The 27,930-nt window shown below is 49.1% G+C and overlaps 1 protein-coding gene across 1 annotated transcript; it reads right to left on the bottom strand.

The window, feature by feature from the left end:
* Positions 1–59: 59 nt before the first annotated feature.
* On the bottom strand, positions 60–26,219 carry SPSB3 (splA/ryanodine receptor domain and SOCS box containing 3). Its single transcript, XM_032961078.2, has 8 exons — positions 26,099–26,219; positions 18,157–18,359; positions 14,906–15,068; positions 13,064–13,251; positions 12,474–12,576; positions 10,175–10,300; positions 9,032–9,108; positions 60–7,471 (listed from the first exon to the last, which is right to left on the bottom strand). The coding sequence occupies exons 1-8, from the start codon at positions 26,217–26,219 to the stop codon at positions 7,148–7,150; spliced, it is 1,305 nt and encodes a 434-aa protein (XP_032816969.2). The 3' UTR covers positions 60–7,147.
* Positions 26,220–27,930: the final 1,711 nt, after the last annotated feature.

The raw sequence follows: 27,930 nt of genomic DNA, 5'->3' as shown, positions 1-27,930 counted from the left end.
CCCACACTGAAAAAAAAATTATTAGAATAAGAATTAACTGAGACGACAACACCAACATGCACAATTGACATATTTAGAAGTTTTATTTTTTAAAGAACAATGGCTTAAAAAAACTTTTCCAAAGTAGAATGTCACATTTGGGGTAAACGAGACGTAGATGCAATCACTTGTGAACGTGTACAGGTCTCCTCGCGAATGCGCTGTATATAGCGGCAATGACAACAACCAGAAGCAAGGTCAGGCGTGAAGATAGGAGAGCCACAATGACTAATGATGACCACGCAGTGGTTCGCGTGATAGCGCGATGGGAACTCCATAACATTGGCTTGGCCAATGTTATGGAGTTAGAAAAAGCTTCCCATGTTTGCCAATCACAAGAGCCCCCCATACGCGTCTACGGCCTGCACGCGCACGATGTCACGTTCAGTCCTCCTTGACCCCTGTTGGCCGAAGCCCAGTGTGTTCACGGTGTCTAGGAGATGTTAACTACCTCGCCTGGTATGCAGGAGGTCGTGGGTTCGATCCCGACCCTGACGCCTGCTGCTGCTGGATATTTGGAGTTTGCGTGTTGTCCCCGTGGTCGCGTGGATTTTTCTCTGGGTCTTCCGATTTAATAAATTTCCACGTAAGCCACTTCGTTGAGCAAGCATTGTGATGGCCAGGTCGCTTCTGAAAAAGAGCTACATAGCTCAGTGGGACTTACCTGGTAAAACTAAGTTTAACTTAAAAGTTAAGTTTATAGTTTAAAAGTTTTTAAACAAGCCGATTCCCGGCACTGTAAAGAAATGTGGCAACGAAGTATCAGGCAGCTAAAGAGAGACTCCAGCATATGTTGAGGACATCATGACAAGACGACACAATCCTTCTAAAGCACTCTGCACACAGCCTGAACACGGCAGTCGTGACCTTGGCGTGACACTGAACTCAAAGCTCTCAATCAGCCCCAAATGTAAGCCAGCAAGTCAGCAGAATGCTTCTGCCAGCTGCAAGCGAATCAACAGCTGCGTGAAAGCGCTGCAATTTGAAACCCCGTCAAGGCCGTGGTTAAACAGCGTTGTAGTTTCCAGAGCTGACTGATAATGCTGCAACGGTCTTGCTGGCCGGGCCGCCTCGACACCGACACTCAGTCTTCAATCAACACCGCTACAAGGTTGATGTGCGGCAGTCAGAAGCACGATGTTGGGGATGCGGGGTCTGCAGCGTGTCGAGTTCAAGCTTTGTATGCCGACCTATAGGGCCCTCGAAAGTTCATCATACATAACCATAACACAGGTTGTTGTTGGGGTAAATCTCGTAAATATATAAATGTGTCGTTAAACCCGCCACCACCCGACACAGCCAATTTGTAAGGTTTGTCACGTAAACAGAACATGCCAATTCGTTACTAGTACAGCACACCGGTGTGTTGGAGAGCAAAGCCACAACATTTGCAAACTACCTCGCCTGGTATGCAGGAGGTTCGTGGGTTCGATCCCGACCCTGACGTCTACTGTATATTTGGAGTAAAACCCACTAAAATATGTAGATCTTTTTCAGAAGCGACATGGCCACATGATAGCTCAACGAAGTGGCTTATGACGTGGACATTTTACAGCAGCGTGTTTCTAAATGTGGAGGGGAAAACCGGAGGACCCGGAGAAAAATCCACGCGACCACGAGGAGAGAGTCATGCAGCAAACTCCAAATATACAGCAGCAGGCGTCAGGGTTGGGATCGAACCTACGCCCTCCTGCGTACCAGGCGAGGTAGTTAACATCTCGCCACCGCGGTGCCCCAGAATACCGCTGCAAGGCTCCTCACACAGACAAAAACGTGATCACATCCCTCCAGTACTACAATCCCTCCAAGTGGCTTTCTCTCACATCTCACATTAACTTTAAGTTTGCGGTGCAGTTTTTTTTATATTCGTCACGGTCTTGTCCCTGCCTTCTAACCTCTCATCTCTCTCCATTCTCCGGCACAGTTGTCGCCTCTCCAGCAACGAAGGCCCTCTCACAAAGCCCACAGTCGACCTCCATTCCATGAGAGGTCGCCTCCCTCTTGACTTCTGCCCCTGCATGGAATTTTCTTTAACACACTCTGCCCCACTGGTTCAAGTCAAGAATTCAAAAGACCCATGTGTGTTCACATGCACAAAGCCTCCTTTATTTCTCTTCTTCGTCTTTCTCCCGTGAAGCCTCGGGAGATGCGGTCGCATTTTGACGCACTATGAATTAAACGGTATCGTCTGATATATTGTTGAAAATGAGAGCAGCATACATCGAACGGGTATAGGTGCTGCACGTCTCCTGACCTAACCATCAGCTTGCTAAGACTGGGGGGATTATCAGGCTGTTGTGCAAATTTAAGCCATAATGGGGCGTCCAATGTGTAAAGATATTTCTCATGAGGCACGAATAATACATTTCACATTAACATCGCTTCTTGGACATTATTTACTTGTCTGCATCTATACTTTTTTTTCTGGGTTTAAAGCGAAGAGAGCGTCATCAGCGGAGGTGTTCGCATGCTTCAAAATTCAAATATAGAGACCTTGAACCACGAAAAGTGGGTTAAGTGCTGTTGTAATGACCTTAGGAATTTAAGGTGCTTTGGAGGGAGAGGTCCAGAGGAGTGCAAAGTCCAACACACGAAATGATTCTGGTTCTATAAATTCTAGATCGAAAATCGGTACCTTCCGATTTGCTTTTTGCGTTTCGTTTGTCCTTTCCCCCGCAACTCCGGTCAGCACGGTTGACTACGTACGGCGCGGAAGAAGTTCAACGTACGTACAATCCAATCGTGATCTGGGATTTGGTGGAACTCATCCGAGTGTACACCCTCGATCTCGCCTGGTGACAATACCATCCCAGGGCAGTGAAGATCAAGCGGGTTCACATTGTTCCACTGCCAGGCATGACACAACTTTAATAACAGGCCTCTTGCATCACTGAAAGAGACTGGACTTCTGGAGAAAATCCAAAACTCGGGACGAGCGCAGGGCTTTTTAAACTCCAGCCCTCACCTACCAACCACGGTGGACACGTGTTTATATTCACCAATCGAAACTTTTTATTTTACCAGGTAAGGCGCACAGAGCTATACAGCTCTTTTTCAGAAACGACCTGGCTATCACAAATGATAGCTCAACGAAGTGGCTTATCAAGTGGAAATTTACACCAGCCAAATACTCTAAACGCACGTTTATCAATCTGGAGGGGAAAACCGGAGGACCCAAAGAAAAATCCACGCGACCACGGGGAGAGAGACATGCAAACTCCAAATATACAGCAGGCGTTATGGCTGGGATCGAATCCACCCCGTCCCGTATAACCAGGCGAGGTAGTTAACATCTCAGGTGCGTGCAACCAGAAACGACCGTTTGTCATTGAAAGGAAAATACTGGTCAGCGTGAAAAGGTGCGCTTTGGTTGAGCGAGGACCTGGAGTTTTTAGAAGCCCTGGCCTATGCAGTGGAAGGTTGTTACGAATCACACGTCACGCAAAACACTCAAAAGCTACCAACAACAACAGATGGATGCTGCAGCACCATCCTGGTATGTGTGCAAACAAGAAGCCCTTTAAATCGAACGTTGTCCTTCGAAATGACAACCTATACTTTGCCATGCACGCGTATTTTACTGTAACCTCCCGGTACTTTTAACACCCACGTGGGTCATTTTGATAACTCCCCCCCAGTGTAAGAACCCAAGGCACTGGATTTGTCACCGTGAACGAAATTGTACCGCTGCGTGAAGCATCTGCCTCGATTACGTTGACGAGGGGTCTACGGCTCGTACTCTGCGCCTGTGTGCGCCGCAGGAGGAGTCGGGGCACCGCTTTGCGCTTCTCCGTGCCGTTGAGGGCACGAAGGGAAACCTGCGAAACAGTGCAACTCTGTGAAGGAGAAACGAGCGTGCACAGCACGTCCTAGAAGACCACGACGAAGCTCTCAGCGCTCCGAAGAGCATTTTCGAAGGTTTGTCCAAAACAAGATTGCCACCCAACGACTGCACTCCAGGAACACAACAAAAAAAAACAACAAAAGATAATGGCGAAACGAGAGAAGTGTTGAATACATTGTGCTGGAAGGCCGATAGAAATACACAGGTCTAACATCTGGAACTTTAGGTCGATTCCCGGTCACGGCCGACATAAGTTGTTATCATGTCTTGGGTCTCCCCTAGGTTGACTCAGCCTTAAATGAATACTTCACATAGCCTCGTCAAGAGGCATAAACCATCACGCAAATTCCAGTCATCCTTGCGGTGGCTTTTGGATAACCATCACACAAAGACGGTCACTGCATCGTGCGCTTTCAGATGCACTTCTGCGGCCATCTGGAACCTTCTACCTTCCGATACTAGGAAGCCACTGGAGCTATGCTCTTTTAAATCTAAATTAAAAACTAATTTCTTTTGAACTGCTTTGTGCGTTTAGTTTGTTGTCCTTTCCCCGCACCTCTGATTAGCACGGTTGGCTACGTATGGTGCGAAAGAAGTTCAACATACTTGCATACATATATCTGTTGACTTGATATCTATTTACCCGACAGTTCACTTGGTGTGCGAAAGATCAAGAGATTTAAGCAAGAGCTACAGGATAACCCGGAAGAGAGATTCACCGAGCTAAAGGTTTGGGTTTTGCACTTCCAAGACCAACTCATCCCATCACAAATATGAAATCGAGCTGGTGTTATAGTTTCCATTTTCACAACTTCGCATCTGTTGTGATATGAAACCCCCAAGTATTTGAATCAGTGAATGGATTTTATAAAACACAACAGTGCAGCAGTATGAAGTGAAAATGTACGACAAAGGTACAGCCTACAGACTTTGAAAAGTCAAAGTCCAGAGGTCATCATAGTCAGGACTATTCATACCATCAAACCTTGAAACTGTTTCCTTATAGTACGAAATACTAAAAAAACATTTCAGTGGGCACCTGAAATCAGCCTTTCAAATACTAAATGCCAATAAGAACATTATGGAAGGAAGGCCAGTACGATGGATGTATTGACGCCGAGTGTACCAGGCGTGAAGTAATTTAAATAAACATCTCAAAACAAGGAACCTGACGATCTATACTCACCCGTGTGTTAAAGCAACGGCCTACCATCAGCTACACAGGCCTAGCTTTAAGCGTGGTTTTGCTCGTCAGCTGGGTGGCAAGTGCTCAGGAGTAAGGCTCATCCGATTGGCACGATTGACTCCGTACGTTGTGAAACAAGTTACATGTATGTGCCCGATCCAGAGGTCCCCTCACCGAAATCTATATTCGCTTCTCTGAAAACACCTCTCTCCGAGCGAGATCTATGCCCAATTTACACACCGCACAACTCTCCCATTCACCTTCCACAACGCGCGCGCCGCTGCAGGGAGTCTGCAAACCACGCGCAGGGGTTGGTTGGTTCAACGCAGGGATCGGTGTGTGTCACAAGACTCCTGGCATTTGCTGGAGTGAGGAGGCCCAGGAGATGGCACCCCCAGTGGGCTCGCGAACGTTTTTGTGAAGAACTTCGATTGGCGTCCCCTCGTTGTGCGTCAGATTTTCTCCGCGATCTTCAACTTACCCTCATAGCGCGTGTGGGTTTTTCCCAGGTTCTCCAGCTTACCCCCACGTACGAAACATCCGTTTTTACAGCGGTATTCTTCGTTGCGAGGCCCCACCGCTGGGCCACTGGCGGGCCCCTGACGTGCGGCCTCCCGACAATACGCAACAAATGTGAAAACAACCCCTTGCAGGCGGTGATGGCGGCCCTCGCACTGATGATGTCTTATTGGCGAAAGTGCCCCCCCCCCCTTCTGAAAATGAGTGAGGAACAAACTGCTTTGCAGGATATTTGTCCAAACATAATGTGGGGTGCTTCTGAAAACGTCTTGCGACTCAAGGAAAGACTTACATATAAATTAACATTTATTTCAATTAAAATGCACGAGAGGGCAGGATTTTCCAAACTCCTTTCCTCATCACAACTATAGTACACACACGTTTCCTCGTTAACCAATCCCTCAATTCAAATGCAAATTGCATTTACACGCTTCGTGCACCCGACGATTGGTAGACCGCATCCCTAGCGATGCGAGCGAAATTAAATTAAGATGGATATCTCGAGTGCATGCCGTGTGCTGCAAGGTGACAGGAGTACAAATTCAAAGGTCTATCTTAATTCGAATCGGTGCATATTATCGGATTAATTTGCTGCTAATCATCGAGCACATCCAGCATTTAACGACTCAACTTGCATTGAATGAAGGAGATTGATGAACGTTAAAAGAACCACAAAAGTGGCTTGTGCGGAATTTAAGTTTGGGAAATTTTGAACGAGGAAATTAATTAATCTGAGAATGCTGCGACAGGAATCCTGTAAAGGTGCTCGCTTAAACACGTCGTATTCAGTTCTGAGACCAAAAAGTTGAAGAAAAAAAAGACTTAAATTCTGTAAAACGCAGACATTATAAACCAAGAATCAACTGGCAGCAAGCCAATGCGCTTCCAACGACACGGTATTTGAATTCGGTCGTTCAAGGCCCCTTAATGGGGATGGCAACTGCCCCCAAGGTCTCCAACGATGCTGCGTATGACCTAGATTGTCAACGTATATGGCACTGACGCGTGCACCCTAGCAGGGGTCTATTTTTTGCAATGCGTTTAGAGTACAACGTGATAACAGGAAGGCAGCGACTCTGTGGACAAGGGGTTCCCCCCCTCTGGCTCCCATTCTTTTGGGCCCCCCCAAACGCGAGTTCCATTTTCTACCATTCGACAGAAATGTCAACGACATAAAGATTACACTATTTACATTTTAACATTCCTGTTGGTTAATCACGGGGGGGGGGGAAATGGGGCTGCGAGATGGAGTTTGAGAAAAAACACAAATTGAAAGACCAAATACCCCGTAAGTAGATGAAAAAATAGAAAATATACGTTAAAAACATCCATGAGCAAAACGTCATTGTAAACGGCGTGTTCATTTAGCAAAGTTCACGGGCACCCCCCCCTCTTCCACTCGCAGCCTGGTCCGCATGCTGCAAACCAATGCTTCAGAGTTGTTGTTGTTGTTTGTTTGTTTTTTAACAGAAGAGAAGGGGACACCTTCTTCGGCCCTCGCGTCGCCACCGCGTTCGTCGGTGGGTGCTGGGTGCGGGGCGGGAACGAAAAAAAAAGTTTTAGTTGAGCCGACACTTCTTGCGTTGCACTGCACGGGTCTGGTCCCCCAGCGCCACGCCCGCAGCGTCCCCAACACCGCCGCCGTCGTCGTCGTCGCCGCCACCGCCGCCGTCTTCGCCGCCGCCGCCGCTCCCGTCGTCCGCCCCGCGCGCTCCATGCGTGCATAGCGACAGGATCCAGCCCAGGTTGTTGCGCAGGAAGAGGCGCAGGCCCGGCGGCAGGGGCAGCACCTGCAGCGCGTCGCTGTGCGCGGGGATCAGCTGACGCAGCCGCAGGCAGCACAGGAACTGCAGCGACGTCGGCGCCGAGCGGCAGCGGATGACCTGGGCGTCGCGCGCAGGGAGAGGGGGGGTTAAGTGGCGCTGGTGACGCACAAAGAGAGTGGGGAGGGGGGTAGTGGAGGTGATGCAGAGAGGGTGGGAGAGAGAGCGGCGCCGGTAAGAGGGGAAAGACCGCAATCGCTTGTCAGTCGTAGGTCAACTAAAAACTAAATAAAAAGTCGCTTATCACGTGGAAATTTATAGCAGCCAAATACTCTGGACGAATGTCAATTCTAAATGCGGAGGGAAAAACCGGAGGACCCGAAGAAAAAAACCACACGACCCACGAGGTGAGGTAGTTAACATCTCACCATCTTGGCGCCTAACGCTTGGACAGCGTCTGTGGTGCATTGGTGCTTTGTGTTTTCATTCAGCAAATTACTGTATATGGTTACAGAGATTGTTTTAGAAATATTAAATGTGACAACACCTTGGAACGTACAACAAAGAAAACACTACAGTTACCCACGTACAACACACACACACGTGTTTCAAAACCAAAAACTTCTGTAAAATGATGAGAAACCCCATCACAACAGGAAAATGTGTGTTGTACAATACCACGCCGCCTTCCCAGGGTGCTGAAGTACAATGCCTAGTGCTGCATTCCTCGTAGGTATGCATGGGGAGGAACGCGTGGGAACTCCGGTCAGCCAATCAGAGGGCAAGGCTTAAACTATGAGCTTGGTACATCCACAGACCACCATGTATTCACATGAGCCAATGCAATAGCATTGGCTACAGCCCAAAGCATTGTTAATTACACAATCATTGACCTCTCACGCCACCACTGTAGTCCTAAGGAGAACTTCATGTACTTTTGAAACAAGTATGATTTAATCAACTCCACACTGTCACTCGCTATTAACAGCTGGATATGTTAGTGCATAGCAAGCATTTTTTTCTAACAGTGGCCAACGCCGACAAGCAGTGAAGATTTTTGTTCTGTGGATGAATACAATAACTCGTACACTGTGGCACACAAGCAATAATGCATTGTATCACGTGAATAGTTTTATGAATATTGAGCTAAATGTATTCAGCAATTCCTCCAAATGGAATTAACCAAATTACGAGTGGAATGGTTGAAGAGCTGAACCATGAAGTGAATAACTTCACTGACAAACTGATTGTCCAACGCAAGGAACGTGGCTTGAGCGATTGCCTTTCTTATCGTTTCATACCGGTCATTGTGCCAACTGGAAACAAGGTTGTGAGAAACTTTGGTGGGGGGGGGGTCACATGACTCTCATGATATCTGTACACTGAGATCCAAATGGTAAATAATTTATACAGGTAGATTCATATTGCTACAATATAATTTGTACTCCGGGATTCCATCAACTTGTGTCAGTGTCTCTCAAACTTTTTAGGCGTTTGCATCACAGCCCCGCGGACCACCTGTGGGGACCCATCCCGGATCACCCCACTGGTGGTATTGGGGATCGCACTCTGAAAACCGCTGCTCTATCGTATTCTACATATTCTGAACCGCGGGATATCCAAAGCCTACGGGGGTCAAAACAAGATCTCGCACACATGCAGTGGGGGCGCTCGCTCTACCTTCATGCTGCTGCGGGCGGCCGTGGAGCACACCATGGGGAAGAGGCGCTTGTTCTGCAGCCCCCGTGCCGCCACGCCTAGCCCAGCGCGGTCACGGACACACGGAGAGCGGCGGGGACGCGGCGAGGGCGGGCACAGGGAAGAGGCACGGACCACGACAACGAGCAGAGACCTCCAGTTAGCACGGTCGGCTGCGTGCGGTGTGCAAAAGAAGTTCACCGTACATACAAACAAGCGTAGTCCACCATAAGCCGAGTCAGTAGCCGGCAAGCCACCAGACTAGGGACTAGTGCCGATCGGAGCACACGTCCCCGCTTTGCTCCAGCGGTGTCGACAGAAGTGGCACCAGTGGCGCTGCAGTGTGACACTGCTGCTCTGGATAAGAGCACTGCAGCCAATCTCTATCTTTAACCCTATGCCTAACCAATCTCTCTCCTTGCTCCCGTACGTGGTTATGTTGTACCCATTACGGTGCCCCATGGACTTCCCCCACCAATAGCCACTACTGATTAGTGGAAGCAGATTTTTTCAAACAGAAGCACCGGAAATACGATTTAGTAGCACCACCCTTGCGTCATCTACCAATGCGTTCACAAAACCCATCGCAAGTGATCAATCGGCACGCAGCATGCACAGCGCTCAAAGCGTACACAAAGTGACCCCTCCGTATAGCGGCAAATGCCACCATACGCGGCAACGTTGAGGTCGCACTCATTGCACACAAAGTGCTCGCCACAAATAAACCACAATACCTTGCTGATCTCGTCAAGGAGCATGAACCGTCAAGCAAACTCAGATCATCCTCGCAGCAGCTTTTGGTTGGCCATAGAACAAAGACTGTTACCACATCGCGTGTTTTAAGATACGCTTCTGCTGCCGTCTGGAACGCTGTTCTTTCCGATATTAGGAAGCCACTGGAGCAATGCACTTTTAAATCATCTAGATTAAAAACTCATTTCTTTAGAACTGCTTTTTGTGTTGAGTTTGTTGCTCTTCACCCTGCACCTCCGATGAGTGCGGTTGGCCACGTACGGTGCGAAAGAAGTTCAACGTACACGCACGCGAGCCAGCGCCATCATCGCCAGAATTACTGGGCGACGCGGGGACAGGACGCCGCGGGGGGGGGGGGGGGGCCGCACTCACCCAGGCACTTCCTGTTCTTGTAGAAGGTGAGCGTGCCGTGCCACGTGTCCAGGTGCACGCCCAGGATGGAGCCCTGGCCAAACCGCGTGGAGAAGTGCATCTTGTCTCCCTTGTGGTACAGTAGGCCTTGGGGAGGGGGGGGGGGAAACACGCGCCACACCGGTTGCCAGTGACCGAGCAGGCAGTTGTAAACTAAAACTTTAATGACTAAAAACCTATGTTTTTTATTTTACCAGGTAAGGCCCACTGAGCTATGTAGCCCTTTTTCAGAAGCGACCTGGCCACGAGTGATACCTCAACGAAGTGGCTTATCACGTGGAAATTTGTAGCATTCGAGAAAAACCGGAGGACCTGGAGAAAAATGCACACGACCACGGGGAGATAGAGACACGCAAACTACAAGATATACAACAGGTGTCAGGGTCGGGATAAAACCGACGACCTCCTGTATACCAGGTGAGGAAGTTAACATCTTGCCATCGTGGCGCCCAGTTCTAGGGATCAATGCGCCACAACTTGCATGTTGCTATAATTGGATTGTCAAGGAAGTTATATCGGATCCCCTAATCTTTCGATGGATTAATTTTTTCAGATTTTTATTTTAAACACAGTTGTTGAGCACAGGTCCGAAGGCCCAACACGTCAAGCGGAATTGAGCAAGGTTATTCCAAGAGCTTGGGGAAAGAGGCGTTTGAAGAGATTCCTAAGTGGAACAAAGTGCGGGAAGTAGCAGAAAGAGTTGTTAATGTAACCTGTAATGTGGCTAGTGGGTGTGTTATTGTTGTAACTTGCAGTGTGGCTAGTGGGTGTGTTATTGTTGTGACCTGTAGTGCGGTGAGTGGGTGGGCCAGTGGGTGTGTTGTTGTTGTGATCTGCAGTGTGGTGAGTGGGTGAGTCAGTGGGTGTGTTATTGTTGTGATCTGCAGTGTGGTGAGTGGGTGAGTCAGTGGGTGTGTTATTGTTGTGACCTGCAGTGTGGTGAGTAGGTGGGCCAGTGGGTGTGTTGTTGTGACCTGCAGTGTGGTGATTGAACTCAGTGTGGTTGAGATGAAGCATCTTCTTGGTTCTTTCGGTAAAGTCACGTAGAATGGAAATAAAAAAATAAAAATAAACCATAATAAAATATTTTATTTCCATTCTATGTGACTTTACCGAAAGAACCAAGAAGATGAATCCCTGCAGTCATGAAAGCTTTACATCGAAATTGAGATGAAGCAGTCGGTACGGGCAGTAACGATGACTTTGAAACATTCAACAGTACTTTCAAAAACAACAATAAGGGGCAAACCATGTCAGCAGCTATGGTTAATTCAGAGACAGCAGCAGCCAATGCATACAGATCATGATCCAATACTTAGTCTTCATAAAGTAAATCGTATATTTCTTGTGATTATCGGGTGATGAGCACAGCTAAGATATTGTCTACGGTGGCATCTGGGTAATTGTGGAGCAGAACCACTCTCATCGCCGGGCGTTTCAAATTAACATTTCACCTCATGACGTAACCATGTACATTATTAAAGTGTTCAATTTAGCAGCGTATTAATGTCTGCCCCACCCCTCAACCTCGCCTCCCCCACACGCACAGAGTCCACGGTTAATTTTGCTAATGAACGCCACTACCTCGCCTGATATACAGGAGGTTGTGAGTTCAACCCCGCCACTGACAATGCCGGTATATTTGGAGTTTGCGCGTCTCTTCTCCCCGTGGTCGCGTCGATTTTTCTCGGGGTCCTCCGGTTTTTTCCTTCACATTTAGAATCAACTATGCGTTTATAGAGTATTTGGCTCTTATGAATTTCCATGTGATGATAAGGCACTTCATTGAGCTATCATTCGTGGCCAGGTCGCTTCTGAAAAAAGAGCGATATATCCCAGTGGGCCTTTACCTGGTAAAATAAAAAAAACTTTGTTTAAATAGTCTGTACAGCAGTTTCCAGTCATCCAGTCAAGGCCCTTTCAATGTGTCAAGTTAAACCAGCAATCGTCGTTTTAAATAATGAAATTATCTTGCTTACACTTTATATGGCATCCCCCCCCAAAAGGGTTTGATGCCCAATTATGTATCTAGTGAGTCTATGCTACACGCGTCACTAATGAACACGTGGATGCAGTTGTGTTGTTTGCCTTCTTTATGAATGAGGCTGTGGGGGGCGGGCGGTGTTAGCGGTGGTTCTTTGGTAAACAGCGTGGGGTGTGGAGTATCTGACATTCATCACGAACAGACCACTCGCGGCACACCCCGGCAGCATCGCCTGCCCATCCAGTCGTGCAGTTGAGCGCCGCCAGTGCGACTCACCGGTGTAGGACAATCCCCAGCTCTCGTCGTCCTTGCCCAGGAGGCTGCAGAACATGTGGCGGTAGCGGTCCAGGTTCACCTGCTCCGTCCCCACGCCCACCATCTGCCGCGACAGTGGCACGCGCACGTCAGCTCGGCACCGCCCCCGCCCCCCCCGCTCCGGCGTGCCCGATACACGCCAGCTGGGTATGCGCTGCTCCGGTGCCACTGCCATTAGGTACCAGAGCTGTGTGCTATGTGGGCTCGAAACCATTGGTGCCATGTACCCAGTCCATGCCATGTAATCTGTCTGTGCCGCAAACCATGTCCGTGCCATGCACACCGTCCGTGCCATGCACACCGTCCGTGCCATGCACACCGTCCGTGCCATGCACACCGTCCGTGCCATGCACACCGTCCGTGCCATGCACACCGTCCGTGCCATGCACACCGTCCGTGCCATGCACACCGTCTGTGCCATGCACACCGTCTGTGCCGCATACCATGTCCGTGCCATGCACACCGTCTGTGCCGCGTACCATGTCCGTGCCATGCACACCGTCTGTGCCGCGTACCATGTCCGTGCCATGCACACCGTCTGTGCCGCGTACCATGTCCGTGCCGTAGACGGGAGACGTCATCTTGATCTCCCAGAAGTGCTGCCCCTCGCAGAGCTCCCGCGAGCCACGCACGGCTGCCGTGCCACAGCTGTAGTCCATGTGGAAGTTCACCTCGCGCTTCTCGCAGCCCAGCGCCACGGCCGCCGACTTGTGCACGTCATCCCACACCCAGTCAAACACTGCAAAGACAAATATCACCCCGTATAGCCCTTAACAGACTGTCGGGGCAAGTGCTGTAAGCGAGGAGCACCTATGAAGGCCAGCAACAGCACACGAAGGAGTGGGTGGCCAGCCCCACGCCCGGCCGCCTTTGTCTCCCCAGCGGCGATGTTTACACACCGCACCAGGTACTCATTGGAGGCCGAGTCGACCGAGGGGAGGCCCAAGACGTGTTCAGGTAATCGTGAGTGGGAATCGAACTCGGGCTGCCGGGTTCAAAGCGTGGCGCGCTAACCGCTTGACACCAGGGACTGACACATCATAGACGTGTATAACCCAAACAATGTGTGTGTGTGTAATGCGCCCTTCATGTACTCAGCTCCATAAATAGCTCAGTGTCTTACACAACAAGTATCTCGTATAACTCTGGACCCACACACGTCCTGCACCAAAATGTAGAGGATTTCTAGGAACCCAGATCCTGTGTAATACACACCCAGTGGACACTGGGACCTGGGGTTTGTGTTAAACATGGATTCATCCAGTGTGTGTGGTTAGCATGTGTGTGTGGTGAGAGTGTGTGGTGAGGGTGTGTGGTGAGTGTGTGGTAAGAGTTTTTGTAGTGTGTATAATGTGTATAGCGTGTGTAGCATGCGTGTGTAGCGTGTGGTGTATGTAGTGTGTAAGTGGAGAGCATGTGTGCGTGTGGTGAAAATGTGTGTGATGTATGATATGTGATGTGTGAAGTGTATGTAGCATGTGTGTGGTGTGTGTAGCACGTGTGTGGTGTGTGTAGCATGTGTGTGGTCTGTGTAGGGTGTGGTGTGTGTCAGGTGTGGTGTGTGTAGCATGTGTGTGGTGGGTGTAGGCTGTGGTGTTTGTAAGGTGTGTAGCGTGTGTGTGGTGCGTGTGGTGTGTGTAGCGTGCGTGTGTGGTGTGTGTAGCGTGCGTGTGTGGTGTGTGTAGCGTGCGTGTGTTGTGGGTGTAGGATGTGGTGTTTGTAGGGTGTGTAGCGTGTGTGTGGTGCGTGTGGTGTGTGTAGCGTGCGTGTGTGGTGTGTGTAGCGTGCGTGTGTGGTGTGTGTAGCATGTGTGTGGTGGGTGTAGGCTGTGGTGTTTGTAGGGTGTGTAGCGTGTGTGTGGTGCGTGTGGAGTGTGTAGCGTGCGTGTGTGGTATGTGTAGCGTGCGTGTGCGGTGTGTGTAGCATGTGTGTGGTGGGTGTAGGCTGTGGTGTTTGTAGGGTGTGAAGCGTGTGTGTGGTGTGTGTAGCATGCGTGTGGTTTGTATAGTATGTGTGTGGTGTGTGTAGCATGCATGTGTGTGGTGTGTGTAGCATGCGTGTGTGGTGTATGTAGCGTGCGTGTGTTGTGTGTGTAGCATGCGTGTGTGGTGGGTGTAGCATGCGTGTGTGGTGTGTGTAGCGTGCGTGTGTGGAGTGTGTAGCGTCTGTGTGGTGTGTGTGGCGTGTGTGGTGTGTGTAGCGTGTGTGGTGTGTGTAGCGTGCGTGTGTGGTGTGTGTAGCGTCTGTGTGGTGTGTGTGGTGTGTGTAGCGTGTGTGGTGTGTGTAGCGTGTGTGGTGTGTGTAGCGTGCGTACGTGGTGTGTGTAGTGTGCGTGTCTGGCGATGCCGGTGGTGGCGGTGAATCGGAGGGGGGGGGGGGGGGGGTGCACGCACGGTCGTCGTCCTCGCCGCAGCGGCAGTCGCGGGCGCGCTTGCTGGAGCGTGCCCCGGGGAAACGCGCGGGCGGCTCCACCCTGCCCAGGCAGTCGCAGTACGACTCCCCCGTGACCGGCACGGCCGACGGGATCGACGGGAACTCCGAGTCCGAGTCGCTGTCCTGCAGCGCACAGCAAACGACAGCGACAGCCGCCAATCAATGACTACGCCGCAACGGTGATGTCGCCACGGGGGGAGGGGAGGGGATAACGGGGATGTTGGCAGATCCCATCGTAAGCTACGTCCTTCTGCAAAAATCAGTGCATGCTACCTGCCATGTAACATATGGCTCCGCGCTGGCGAGATGTGAACTCCCTCGCCTGGTATGCGGGAGGTCGTGGGTTCGATCCCGACCCCGACGCCTGCTGTGTATTTGGAGTTTGCGTGTCTCTCTTGAACGGTTCACCTAAAACATTAGACACGTCCAAATCCTACTTTCACAACAACAGGCTCGGAGAACTAAATAAGAAATAGCAGCGGTGTCCTCAAGCGGACTGCGACAACCGCGGCTAAACCTGGAGACTCCTGGCACAGTCGGTGAAGCTCTTGCACACTCTCCATTCTTTTCACCACCCTCTCCTGCCCCCTTGGTCAATCCACACTGTAAAAAGTTTAATTAAATTTGAAATCAACAATGCGGCGGCAGTAGCAGCGCGTCTGCCAAGCGCGTGTCCATTACACTGTGAGGGTAACGGGCACGGAAGCTGCGTAACGCTAGCACGTCGCTATTTGCGTCGCGCACGAGGGTCAAATGTAGCGCAGCTCTGCTTACTCAACTGTTTACAATTGACACAACATCCAGCTCAAACACCTGCTACACACGCGTTACACACAGACGTGCACCGCCGTTTGATAAACGTGTTTACAGAAAACAGAAAACTCCGTAAACCGCCGTCTAAACTGCGTGTGCAACTATGTACAGCCGAAGACTGATAAACGTCACGTTCGGGAGCGACCAAACAGACCTACACCGGTTACAACGCAAAAACACAAACACCGGCTGATGATGCAGCAAGTAGCAGCAGGTGTGATTTTGCAATATTCCTAGCAGCTGCCCACACAACCTGTCAGGATTCATGAGTTACTCTTGGAATAGATCAATGCATAGGGTATAATGTACTTTTCCTTTGACTGCTTGTATAACCCTCCACCATCTGCTGGCACTCGTCTGCATCATGTGACGTTGTCGTTGTTGTTGTTGTTTTCTCTCCGGGGCTTTGCGCTCTCAGCACTGTAAGCACTGTCCCACAGAGCTGGATGAGAGACCGATTCCCCCCGCAGAGTCACGGTTTGACATTTGAGATGTAACTATTAACTATTTTTATTTTACCAGGCAAGGTCTGCTGAGCTATATAGCTGCTTTTCAGAAGCAACCTGGCCACAAACGATAGCTCAACTAAGTGGCTTAATACATGGACATTTGCAGCCACCAAATACTCTAAACGCACGATTTCAAATGTGGAGGGAAAAACCGGAGGACCCAGATAAGAATTCACGCCACCACAGGGAAAATGTACAAACAACCAAATATACAGGCATTAGAGTCCTGTGTACCAGGCGAGATAGTTAACACCTCGCCACTGTTGCGCCATACATATATAATACAATCAAAACAAGTAGTAACGTCATGGACAAATCTACCGATTTATTTGTTTTTTCAGCAAATTGTAATGTGAAAAGCTCGCACCATTTTTGACGATTTTATACAATATTGATTTGATTGACTCTGTTGGGTGGTGGAAGGTGAGAGAACAAGAGAATGTGATGCTATACCGACACAATCTATCCAAAAAGAAACTAAAAATCGTAATATTGGTCATTGAAGCCTCCATGTGACATTAACCTGTCGGGATCCACACCAAATGACTTTCCTTCGCAACACAAACTAAACGTCAGGCTCACAATTATCTTTGTAACAGCAGGCAAGGGAACGGGCTCCTATCCCACTCTCCCCACAGGGTCCCAAAGTTGTTTACTGCGAATAGACCAAATGTTTGCAATTGAACAATTCAATAACAGATTCTCAGATGACAAGTTCACGTCAAGTCAACAGCGCCGTAGATGGTTTCATGCTGAGAGTCTACCACGTCCGCCTGTTACGTTGCGGCCAAGCCAAAATGCGTTAGTTTTGTAAGAGCGGGCAAGTGCAATAAGCAGAGGTTTGTTTAAACTGCTGCGAACTGGAATGTTTGTGTACGATTCGATGGCGACACCGTCACAGCTGCACGCAGATTGTTTACAAGTCAGGCCAGTGTAAGAGGTTGTTGTAAAATTATCACCATTTATATTACGCGCATAAAAACCATACGTTAGTGGGGTACAGAGTGAAACCCAGTACACACACACTGTAAAGAGTGCTCCAATGTTTATTAAAAAAACCCACTGTTCAGGAAGCAAGATTTTATTGAACTCATTGGGAGCGGTAGAGGAGTGATGGGAAGTCGAATCACTGTCTACGCTTTTTAAAATGTTTACAATGCTGAGTGATGATTCCCTGTTTCCCCATTGGCCTGTGTAACACGGCTTGCTACTTGCTGCTTTCATAAAAACGTTTATTTTATTTTACCAGGTGAGGCCCACTGAGCTATGTAGCTCTTTCTTTCAGAAGAAACTTGGCTATCACAAACGAATGCTCAACGGATCGGCTTATCACGTGGTAATTTATAACAGCCAAATAACTCTCAACGCGTGACGTTGATTCTAAATGTGGAGGAGAAAAACCAGAGGAACCGGGGAAAAATCCATGTGACCACGGAAAGAGAGACATGCAAACTCCAAATTTACAGGCGTCGGGATCGAACCCACGACCTCCTGCATACCAGGCGAGGGAGTTAACATCTCACCCCCATGGCGTACCCTCATATCATCCGGTCTTTGTCCTGCCAAGGGATTACTGCAGGCTGATTTTAGAGTGCAAATTTGATTCATAACAGTTATTCCTCGATTAAAGCCGTCCTTTTCAGGAATGCATCAACAGCGTTAAACAAGGGATTACTCCAAATATACAGCAGGCGTCCAGGTCGGGATCGAACCCACGACCTCCTGTACACAAGGTAAGGTAGTTGACATCTCATAGCCGCTGTGGGTGTTGAGGGGGGGGGAGGTAGGGGGCCTGTGTTCCATGACGCGCCCACAACGCACAGGACTCACTTCCTCCGGGGAGGCCGACGAGCCGGCGTCAACAGGCCGAGGACGGGCGGTGCGCGCACCTGCGTGTCGAGGTCGGAGGCGAAGCTCTGCAGCACGGAGGAGCAGGGCTCCGACTCGCTGGGCGAGCGTGCCGGAGACGAGCCCGGCGCAGCCGCCACTGCCACAGCGCCAGACTCCTCCTCCAGCTCGGCCTGCGTGGCGGCACCTCCCTGGCGTTCCAGCACCCGCTCGTGCTGCGACGTCATGTCCTGCACCCACACCACTAGCGTGCACGGGTGCGGGGAGGTGACGCAGACGATGCACACACGTTAAACACGGGTGGGAAAGGGGCACGGGAGGGGCACGGGAGGGGCACAGGAGAGCATGGGGGTGGCATGGGGGTGGCATGGGGGTGGCACGGGGGTGGCACGGGGGTGGCTTCCTGCTCGAGCGTGGGGTAATGTCCTGGTTTACAGCCTGGAGCTAGTGGTGGACTTTCAACATTCCCATGGCAGGCACAAATCACCCTCACAACGACTACTGTTGACTTCCCATAATGCGGTATTGATTTTATTCACCCCGGAGGAATGATGGGACGAGTCAATCCCCAGCAGGTAACTTGAATGTGCGACACCTTCCAACTGTGAGCCAAGCGCTCTAACCAGAGCACCGATTTACTGGAATAATACACGCTGGAAAACACAACCCCCATTAAAGCACGGCTTCTTTGTGTGCTAACAATGCAGCCCTGTCCCCTTAGGGACCCAACGTGCTGGAGTCAGGCTAATGGAATTGAACCCTTTCTCGTTCCGAGACGTCTGCAAGTTGCAGAGTGGGGGTCCTGTTCACCGCTGAATCTCGGAACTCTCAGCGGTTAGCGTTAATTTTAATTAGAGGGACGTAGGCATCATTGTTTTTAAAGACATTGCACTCACTGTAGAGAACCATAGTGACACGACCGCACTCTACGATAGCTGGCACCAAACTGTGCCACACTCCCTCTCGCATTGCCTTGTGGGAGCCTTGGTACCGGATGAAGTAATTTTATTCAAAGTTTTCGTTCGGTTCCAATCTGATGACTGAGCTATGTAGCTCTTTTTCAGAAGCGATCTGGCCATAAATGACTGCTTAACGAAGTGGCTTATCACGTGGAAATTCATAGCAGCTAAATACTCTGAATGCATGTTTATAAATGTGGAGGGAAAAACCGGAGGACCCGGAAAAAAATCCACACGACCACGGGAAGAGAGAGCATGCAAACTCCAAATATACAGCCGTAAGGGTTGGGATCGAACTCACAACCTCCTATATACCAGGCGAGGTAGTTAACATCTCGCCCGCCGTGGCCTCCCTGTGACATCATCGGAATGGGAAAGGGTGACTTAACACAGCCGATGACACAGACTGGCTTCACTCAAGCCTGGCCCGCAGCTCAAGTGGCAGCAGCACCGTCAGGCAAGCCTCTTCCACACAAGGAATGGTCAAGAGGATCTTAGCGCCCACTCAGGTATGAATCCGATAATACGGCTGGGGTCACACAGGCTGTGCGGTTTCTAAACAGGCACCACCACTCTTCTCCAAACATGAATCATCCTCTACTGGTTGCAAAACAGAAAAAAATAATCCTTCTTGTGAAGCACCAAGTGTTATGCCCTCGATTGTGTGGGGTTTCCCCGGGTGTTCTGATTTTCTCCGACATGCCAAAAAACACAAATGAACAAAATGGGACCAACATCCCAATGTAGGAACCTCCTAAAAATCAAGTCCTGTATCTCGGTGAGGATTTTCCGTGGAAACAAAGTGCACTGTTATTGTCACGATGCATTCTCTGGCTTTTAGGCGCAGGGCGAGATGTTCTGCCAAGCTTGGCAGTGTTCACTGAAGCGCTGTATTCCCGACAGTTCTGTTTCTTCACCTGAGGAAGCCTACTTGTGTTGTGGCCGAAACGTCGTGATAATTTTATTTTGTTATGTTTTATTTTTATTATTTTATTTCCATTCTACGTGACTTTACCGAAAGAACCAAGAAGATGAATCCCTGCAGTCACGAAAGCTTTAAATCAAAATGAATGTACGGCTGCCATCGGGCGAAACGTTACACAAGTTGTTCCAAAAGTAAAATACAATAATTACGATATCATGAATATAACTGTCATTGCAAATGTGTTTTAATTTTAATCTCAAGACAAAAGCAAGTGAGACTTTATCCCTGGGGAAGTGTGTACATTTTTATAATTAGGTTATTTTGCTCAATGTCTTTCAAACATTTCTTTGTTGGTGTTGGCGTTTAAATTTTATTCACGTAATAGTTTTTTGTTGTTGTATGTCATTACGTTGAACTTATTTCGCGCCGTACGTAGCCAACCGCGCGTCGATCGGAGGTGTGCTGTTGGATTCCGTGAAACCTGTGTGCATTTGCATCCGAAAGCTCGCTTCAAAGACGGACCTTTGTCTCAACGGGCGCTCGCCACGTTGCACCGTCGGTGGAATGACCGTGGGGATGTGATGGGTACTATTCAAAGAGTATTTGTGTAATGGTGGGCCCCTATTGCAAGCACTAACCAGGCTTAAATCTGCTTAGCTTCCGAGATCTGACAAGATCAGGCGCATTCCGGGTCGTTTGATCATACAAGTCCAATGTCAATGACGTAGTTAGATTGCGTGACTAATAATTGACTTTATTTCCTCACTAACACACTGACAACCTCAACGGGCTGTTGCACAGTTATAAAATGTAACAGTTGGCGACTGTAATCGCCGCAATCTGCTTTGTCGTCCAACTGCATTTATCTACGCGACTTTGCGCGTTCACATTACATCGCGAGGTCTCACCACTCGGGTAACAAAGCGCTCGGCTCCTCGCAGGGCGGCGCGGTTTCACCTAGGGCGGGGAGCAAACGTGACTCATCCTAAGCTCTAAGGTGCTCTATATACACACACACACTCTCAGACGGGTACACAGTGACTAACAATGGGCTTAGGTGATGTGCTAAAGTACACCGGGCATTGCAGACCTTATTTTAGCGGCTCAATGGATTGGCAAGTTAAATGTGGGTGTTTTTTCATTCAACAATACACACACTCGCCTGTACATGAACACAACCTTGCAGAGCGATACAAAAACTTCTGTGATCGTAACATTAACCCCGCACCTCCGATTAGCACGGTTGACTGCGTACGGTGCGAAAAAAGTTCAACGTACGTACGTCACAGACACTACCTCGTAACTCAAGGCACATAACACGCTAATGTTCCTGGCAGTATCCATTATTGAGAGCAGAGCGAGTGAAGAATATTGAGTGACTTGCAACACTTGAAGATATCACTTTACACCGTGGTGCCGAATACACTTGTTAGAATGTTGGCACGTGAACAGTTTTGAGTGAAATACGAATTGAGATACGAACTTGCTTCCAATAACGATGTGTTGTGGGTTAACTGCGTAAGCGGTATGAATGGAAGAGAAGAAGCCGTCTTACTCTGTAGAGTGAACATCACGACTCTCGGCCTCTCCAAGGCAGAGGGAGTGCCGCGATCCCGGGTTATCCAAGCCGATGGCGAGCACGGTGAAGGTGTGAGGAAGTCTCCACTGCGGCCCATGACACACGGGAGTTTTGAGAGCTCTAACGCTGGGGATGGTGGGGTGGTCCGTGGTTGGATGGGCGGGCGGGCGATGGTGCCGGAGTGTGCCGCGAGTGGTCCGTTCGTAATGAATTTCAGATGCCCAACACCCCATGCTGTTTACCAAAGAACAACCGATAACACCCCCCCCCTGCCACCCCCTCAGCCTCATTTGATAAAAAAGGCAAACAACACAACTGCCTACACGTGTTCGCAACATAAAGTGTACGCAAGATCATTCCATTATTTAAAACGAAGATTGTTGGTTTAACCCGAAGCATTGAAGGGGCCTTGACTGGCCGTATAAACAGCTGTATAAACTATTTATTATTTTACCAGGTAAAGTCCACTGAGCTATACAGCTCTTGCGACCGAGCTATAACCAATGATAGCTCAACCAAGTGGCTTATCACGTGGACATTTATAGCAACCAAATAAACGCATGTTAATTCTAAATGGGGGTGGGAAAAAAACTGGAGGAATCGGAGAAAAATCCACGCAAACTCCAAATATAGAGGTCATCGTCAGGGTCAGGGTGAAACCCACGACCTCTTGCATACCAGTTAACATCTCGCCGCTGTATTAAGCTTGAGATAGTGGAGGCTCCTTCATGGCCATACGAGAAGAAGAGCCGCGTTCAGAATGCGTCACGACCGCTCCGCAGGTGAGAGGTTTCCGTGAGACGTGGTGTGGCGTCGTGATGTAAACGGAGAACCGGCTTCATATCGCAGCTCCAAACAAGCCATGGATTTCGGTGGCTCGATCAGCTGTTCATCGTGACACTGCAGTGCGCGACAAGTTGTTGGCAGGCTACGTAAAGTTTTACATTACTCGCAGCCTCCAACCACGTGAAATGTTTTGTGACAAATAAACTTGGACCACGCTCAATAACAAAGGCCCTCTCGGGCCTACTAATCATATATGACAACGTGATGAACTGGATCAAAACAGATTATTCTCATTCCCCGCGGCACTTACTTAGATTGTAATCATTGTATGGTAAACCAAAATAATAACAAGTTTCCAAACCAAATCGCCCTACTGATACCCCAAAACATGCACAACTGATCTGGTAAGCTCCCTTGTGACAGCTAAACATTGCAAAAGAAGCAGCAGGGAGCACATCCAAGGACCATATTGTTCACTTGCTTGCAACTCCCCCCCAACGAAATTCCTATCATTGTTCAGCAGTCACCAACGATCAATCGATGGCAAATTCTGCTGTAAAGCGCCTTTGTTCAAGCTTCAGTTAAACAGCACAACCTTTGAGCGCTTAACTTCAGAGCACACCTAAAACGGCGTGCAAAATGTTTTCATTACGAAGGCAGAGGTAAACCGCAGCCCACTTGTTAATGACTATTTGTGATTACACTTTGTTTACCCAAGAAAGCCTGAGGGGGAAGAACTCTCTCTCAGAATCAGAATCTGCATTTAGAATGCAGGAGGAATCCGATGAGCTATAAAGCTCTTTTTCACAGATGGCCAGTAGGGGGCACGGGGTAAGAACGTGACAACAACAAAATGACAACACGACAGGAGTGCCAAGCACAAGACTGGTAAACAAGTCACCCAAAAACATTAAAATAAAATTAAACCACCCCCGTCCTACCAGGCAAAGCCCACGGAGGTATTAACTTATTTTTCAGAAACGACCTGGCTACCACAAATGATAAGAGGGCCCCCTCCCAGGTTTATCACAGAAGGGTGCGACGATTGCCATATATATAATCCCAATTGAGTAATTCGCGGGTCATTATTTTATTATTTGGACCATGTCTCTGGCACACAATGGCCTACCCTTGTGAACGAACATCACGGGATCTTGGTTATTATGTGCTTGCGGTAGTAATAATAATTGACCAAGGCGGCAGCTGGATTTGAACCGTCAACCGCCGCAAACAAAGTGGCTACACAGACGACCAACTTGGTCACCTCAACACTAACTGAAAAAACATCGAGGCCAGGAAGGGCCCGAGACACTAAGAGCCCCTTACACCTCCCTCTCTTGCCTAGACAGCCCGACCCAAGGGGGCTTCTCCCAAACTCAGCAGGTGATCTAAGGGCAAAACGCTCGTGGCCTGTCAAAAAAAAGCATACAAATTATGGGTAAAAATAATAATAAACATCAGAGTACCGTGTCTTTGACTTTTTATGGGAGTGATGGGATCACTTAGGTCGCCTTGCCCGAGGGAGGAAGTCACTTGTTTATATTTAGTGCGATGAGTAAGCACTGTGTGTGATGCAATGATATCACACCAGGACGTATGGGGGGGGGGGGGGTGTAAGGAGGTTCTAATTCACCCCTTCTTTTGCCAAGTGGGTTTTTTATTTTCTCACATGGGGATTACTCCTATATTTGTTTATGGTTATACTAGTTTGTTTGCCCGTCCTAGGACGGAAGCTGAAATATTAAAGATGTACATTTACGTTTTATTGTGTGATTCACACGCTCATGATTATTAATGACGGGGGGGGCTCTTTTGCAGTGACGTCACGTACGGATGTAGCACTGTGCTGCGTAGATTTATTTTTTACCCTCACTATCTGTAAAGAAACTACATATTTGAAGCGACTTTGCGTAATAAATTATTTAATTCAGCCCGACCCTCCTCAGCGTTAGTGTAAAACTCCACCCACTCATGAATATTAATGAGGGGGGTGGGCCTCATGTGTAGTGCCGTCACGCGCAGGACACACATTCTTGGCTTATTATAGTAGTAATGTGACAAAATGTGTGTAGAATATCATGTATGTTGAACGTCTTTCGCACCGTACGTAGCCAACCATGCTAATCGGAGTGCATAGCTTCAATGGCTTCCCAATATCGGAAGAAAGAGCGTTCCAGACGGCAGCAGAGGTAAAACTATGAAACACAATTCCTGTTTCTCGTGGAGAAAATGTAATTGGATATTATGACCTGTTGTTGACCGAGCGATGTGAACTGCAGATAACCCTATAGTGCAAAAGCGGAAAAACTAATGTAAAAGCCAACATGGAGTTAGGTAATAGGGTGAGGCAATTGAAAACAAGTGGGAGGAGTTACCCAAGCTTTATTCAGAGAGCAAGAGGGAGGCACGTTTCCAATACGAGACGGGAGTAGAGGGGGCAGACACAGCATTGCTTATTTGAAGGCAAGGTGGCAGCACAATGCAAGCAAGTGCTGAACAAGCGACACCCAGATAGAACGTCATCTCACCGCGGTGAGTGAATATTAAAACAAAATTTCCACAATTTTTGCATTTACCAGGTAAGGCCCACTGACCTATGTAGTTCTTTTTCAGAAGCGACCTGGCCACAACTGATAGCTCAAGTGGCTTATGATGTGGAAATGTACAGCAGCCAAATACTGTAAACGCATGTTGATTCTAAACGTGGATGAAAAAACCGGAGGACCCGGACAAATGTCAACGCAACCATGGGGAGAGAGACACGCAAACTCCAAATATACAGTCATCAGGGTTGGCATCAAACCCACGCCCTCCTGCATACCAGGCGAGGGAGTTAACATCTCGCCCCAGTGGCGTACCCTCTATCATGTCTTTACCCTACTATGGGATGACTGCAGGCCCATTTTAGAGTGCAAATTTAATTCAGAACAGTAATTCCTCGCTGCACGCGGCACGATTCAGGAACGCATCGACCGCGTGAAACGAGGGCTTACCGAACCATCCACTGCGTGCGATTTTCCTCATATCTCATGACAGCACTGCACACACAGAACTCCACTGTGCACGAGGTGGAGTGCAAACTCAAGAGAGCAGCTCTCACTTGCATCGGCCTCTTTTAAAATTGAGGACCCACTCGCGGAGTCGTCCTAAATGGGAGCGACCACCCTTTGCGCTCCGTTTAATGCGACAGCAAAACAATGACAGTCAAGCGCAACCGCACATTGTTGAAAAGCAACTGGCAAGCCCACAACATTCTTGCAGAATACAGCACAGCGACTTGAGAGCTCCGAGTAAGATATCAAGGGAGTGTTGTAAGTAGCGGTAAACAAGCACAAAGCAAACGAACTCGCCGTCATCATCAGCACTGAAACATAGGAATAAGCATAACGGCTAACACGGGCAGTGGCCCATCTCTGCTCAGAAGGGTCACTGCCGGAGCGGTGATTCAATCGGCCTGCGATTGGACGCTATACGGCAGCGTTGACGACGAAGGTTGCGATTTTTCCCATAGAAACTCGCTCACCAGCAACTAAAATTGACGGCTTGGCGATTTCTTGCCAGACAACGGTAGATCGCACTTTTGAGCCGGCTAAGGAACGGCACTTGAACGTGGATCTGCGAACGGAACGCAGCCCTCCCTTAGACCGACGAGACCCCCACCACCCTTACCACCACCACCGCCGCAAACCATCGCTCCCTCTCCCTCCCTCCCAGTCACAGCGCGAGCTACTTACGCAGCAGAGCCAACATCCTCATCACCAGCATGAGCAGGGAGAACGCGACGAGGCCGCACACGCGCATCGCCTTCTTGACGGCCGAAGCCGGTGGCGGCAGCAGTGGTACCTTGCGGGCCATTGCTGCTCGCTCGGCAGTATTCCAGCTGGGGGAGCCCCTATTTCAGGAGGTAAACAGCACGGCGACGACCCATCTGTGCTCACGAGTCACATTGGAGCTTGGGGGGGGGGTGTGGGGGGGGCACGTTGGTGGTGGGGGAGAGTGGGGGGGGGGGAATCTGCTACCTCACAGCGAATGGGCGCAGCGCTGAGGAATTCGCTCGCACGTGGACGCCGGAGACGGCTCATATGACAACAGCGCGACGTGCAAGGATGCGTCCAACCTACTCGCGGAGAGGCGTTTTTCAGACACACGGTAGGCCTTTCGCTCCTATCAATTCGTTAATAATGCAAAAGCACTTGTTGCATAATGTGTGCGAGATTAAATGGTTACCGACGTATGTACGCATGTTGAAATTCTTTTGCACCGCACGTAGCCAAACGTGCTAATCGGAGGTGCGGGGAAGGGCAACAAACTAAAGACAAAAATCCGTTCTATAGAAATGAGTTTTCAATATAGATTTAAAAGTGCATAGCTCCAGTGGCTTTCTAATATCGGAAGAGCGTCTGAAAGCGCGCGATGCGCTGACCCGTCTTTGTTCGATGGTTAGCCAAAAGCGGCTGCTGCGAGGATGACCGGGAGTTTGCGTGGTGGTTCATGCTCCTTGAGGTGTTGTGGTGCAGCAATGACTGCGGACCTGATAAATGTGTTTGTGTGTTTTATGCCGGCATACAGTGGCTACTATAGCCTCACCCTAACGTTCAGGGGCAGTGAGAAACGACGCGTGTGATTTGTGTTTACTGCAGGCCAAGTAAGCGGATCCAGGCTCCCAGCCACCCGTGATTAAAGTTGGCTCTCAAGTGCAGCGAGTTGATAGTCTTAGCCTGGTCACTCATGGCTTTACCACCAAAAATACATAAGTACGGGCTCTGGCACTTCATTTGTAAATTTCCAGCAACGAGCTTTGAAATGTTCAATACCGAGTGACGTGCGGTGAACACTCTTCAAAGGGCACAAGATGAGGCTCACCCCTCCTGGAGGATAACAGCCCACAAGAAGAGATTTGCTACGTCACCGTTCCAACACGAAGCGTGTGCGATTACTTCGCTTGCCGTGAGCTCTGAATGGACCTTTCTTTGTCGCATGACAAACCCATGCCAACAATGCAAATTAAATACACTACCTTTAATTAGGAGCAGAAAAAAAACTCTCAAAAGTACGGGAGTGGATTTCTCATTAGATGTTTGGCAGCTTGTGCACAACTACACCGGCTCAAATTGTGAAAATGGTCGCGCGACCCACCCATCAACTCAACAGCAATCAAACGTTCCATTGTTTTACAAAAGGTAAAATAGAAACACAACATCTAAATGCACCCACATCCCAAGACACTGTGAAAAAACTGTGGTACTTACACACCGAGGAAAAAATTCCAGGCATGCACTTGAGTTTTTTTGAGAGAAACATTCAGTCAGTCAAGGGCAGAAGATTAAGACCTTGAGGCTAGACTCTCTTAACCCTTTTCCGTTCCGATGACGTACATACGTGTACGTCATCAGTTTTCCTTCCGATTCCGTTCCGATGACGTACGTGTACATGTTATCAAAAGGAAAGCGAAAGAGAAACTAAAATAAAATAACTTCATCAGTACCGAGGCTCCCACAAGGCGGGAGGGCGTGTGGCACAGTTTGGCGCCGATCGCGCGTTCCGAGATTCGGCGGTGAACGGGACA

Source organism: Petromyzon marinus, chromosome 26 (assembly GCF_048934315.1).
Source record: "Petromyzon marinus isolate PM22_M1 ecotype Great Lakes invasive population chromosome 26, UKy_Petmar_22M1.pri1.0, whole genome shotgun sequence".
NCBI classification, from domain to species: Eukaryota; Metazoa; Chordata; class Hyperoartia; order Petromyzontiformes; family Petromyzontidae; genus Petromyzon; species Petromyzon marinus.
This window is presented reverse-complemented; position numbering and strand designations above follow the sequence as displayed.

Coding starts and splice junctions, on each gene's coding strand:
- SPSB3 (XM_032961078.2), bottom strand. CDS start 26,219: ATGGCCCGCAAGGTACCACTGCTGCCGCCACCGGCTTCGGCCGTCAAG. Junction 15,069..18,156: donor CCTCCGACCTCGACACGCAG/GTGCGCGCACCG, acceptor TGTGCGCTGCAG/GACAGCGACTCGGACTCGGA. Junction 10,301..12,473: donor CTGGGGATTGTCCTACACCG/GTGAGTCGCACT, acceptor CCCCTCCCCAAG/GCCTACTGTACCACAAGGGA.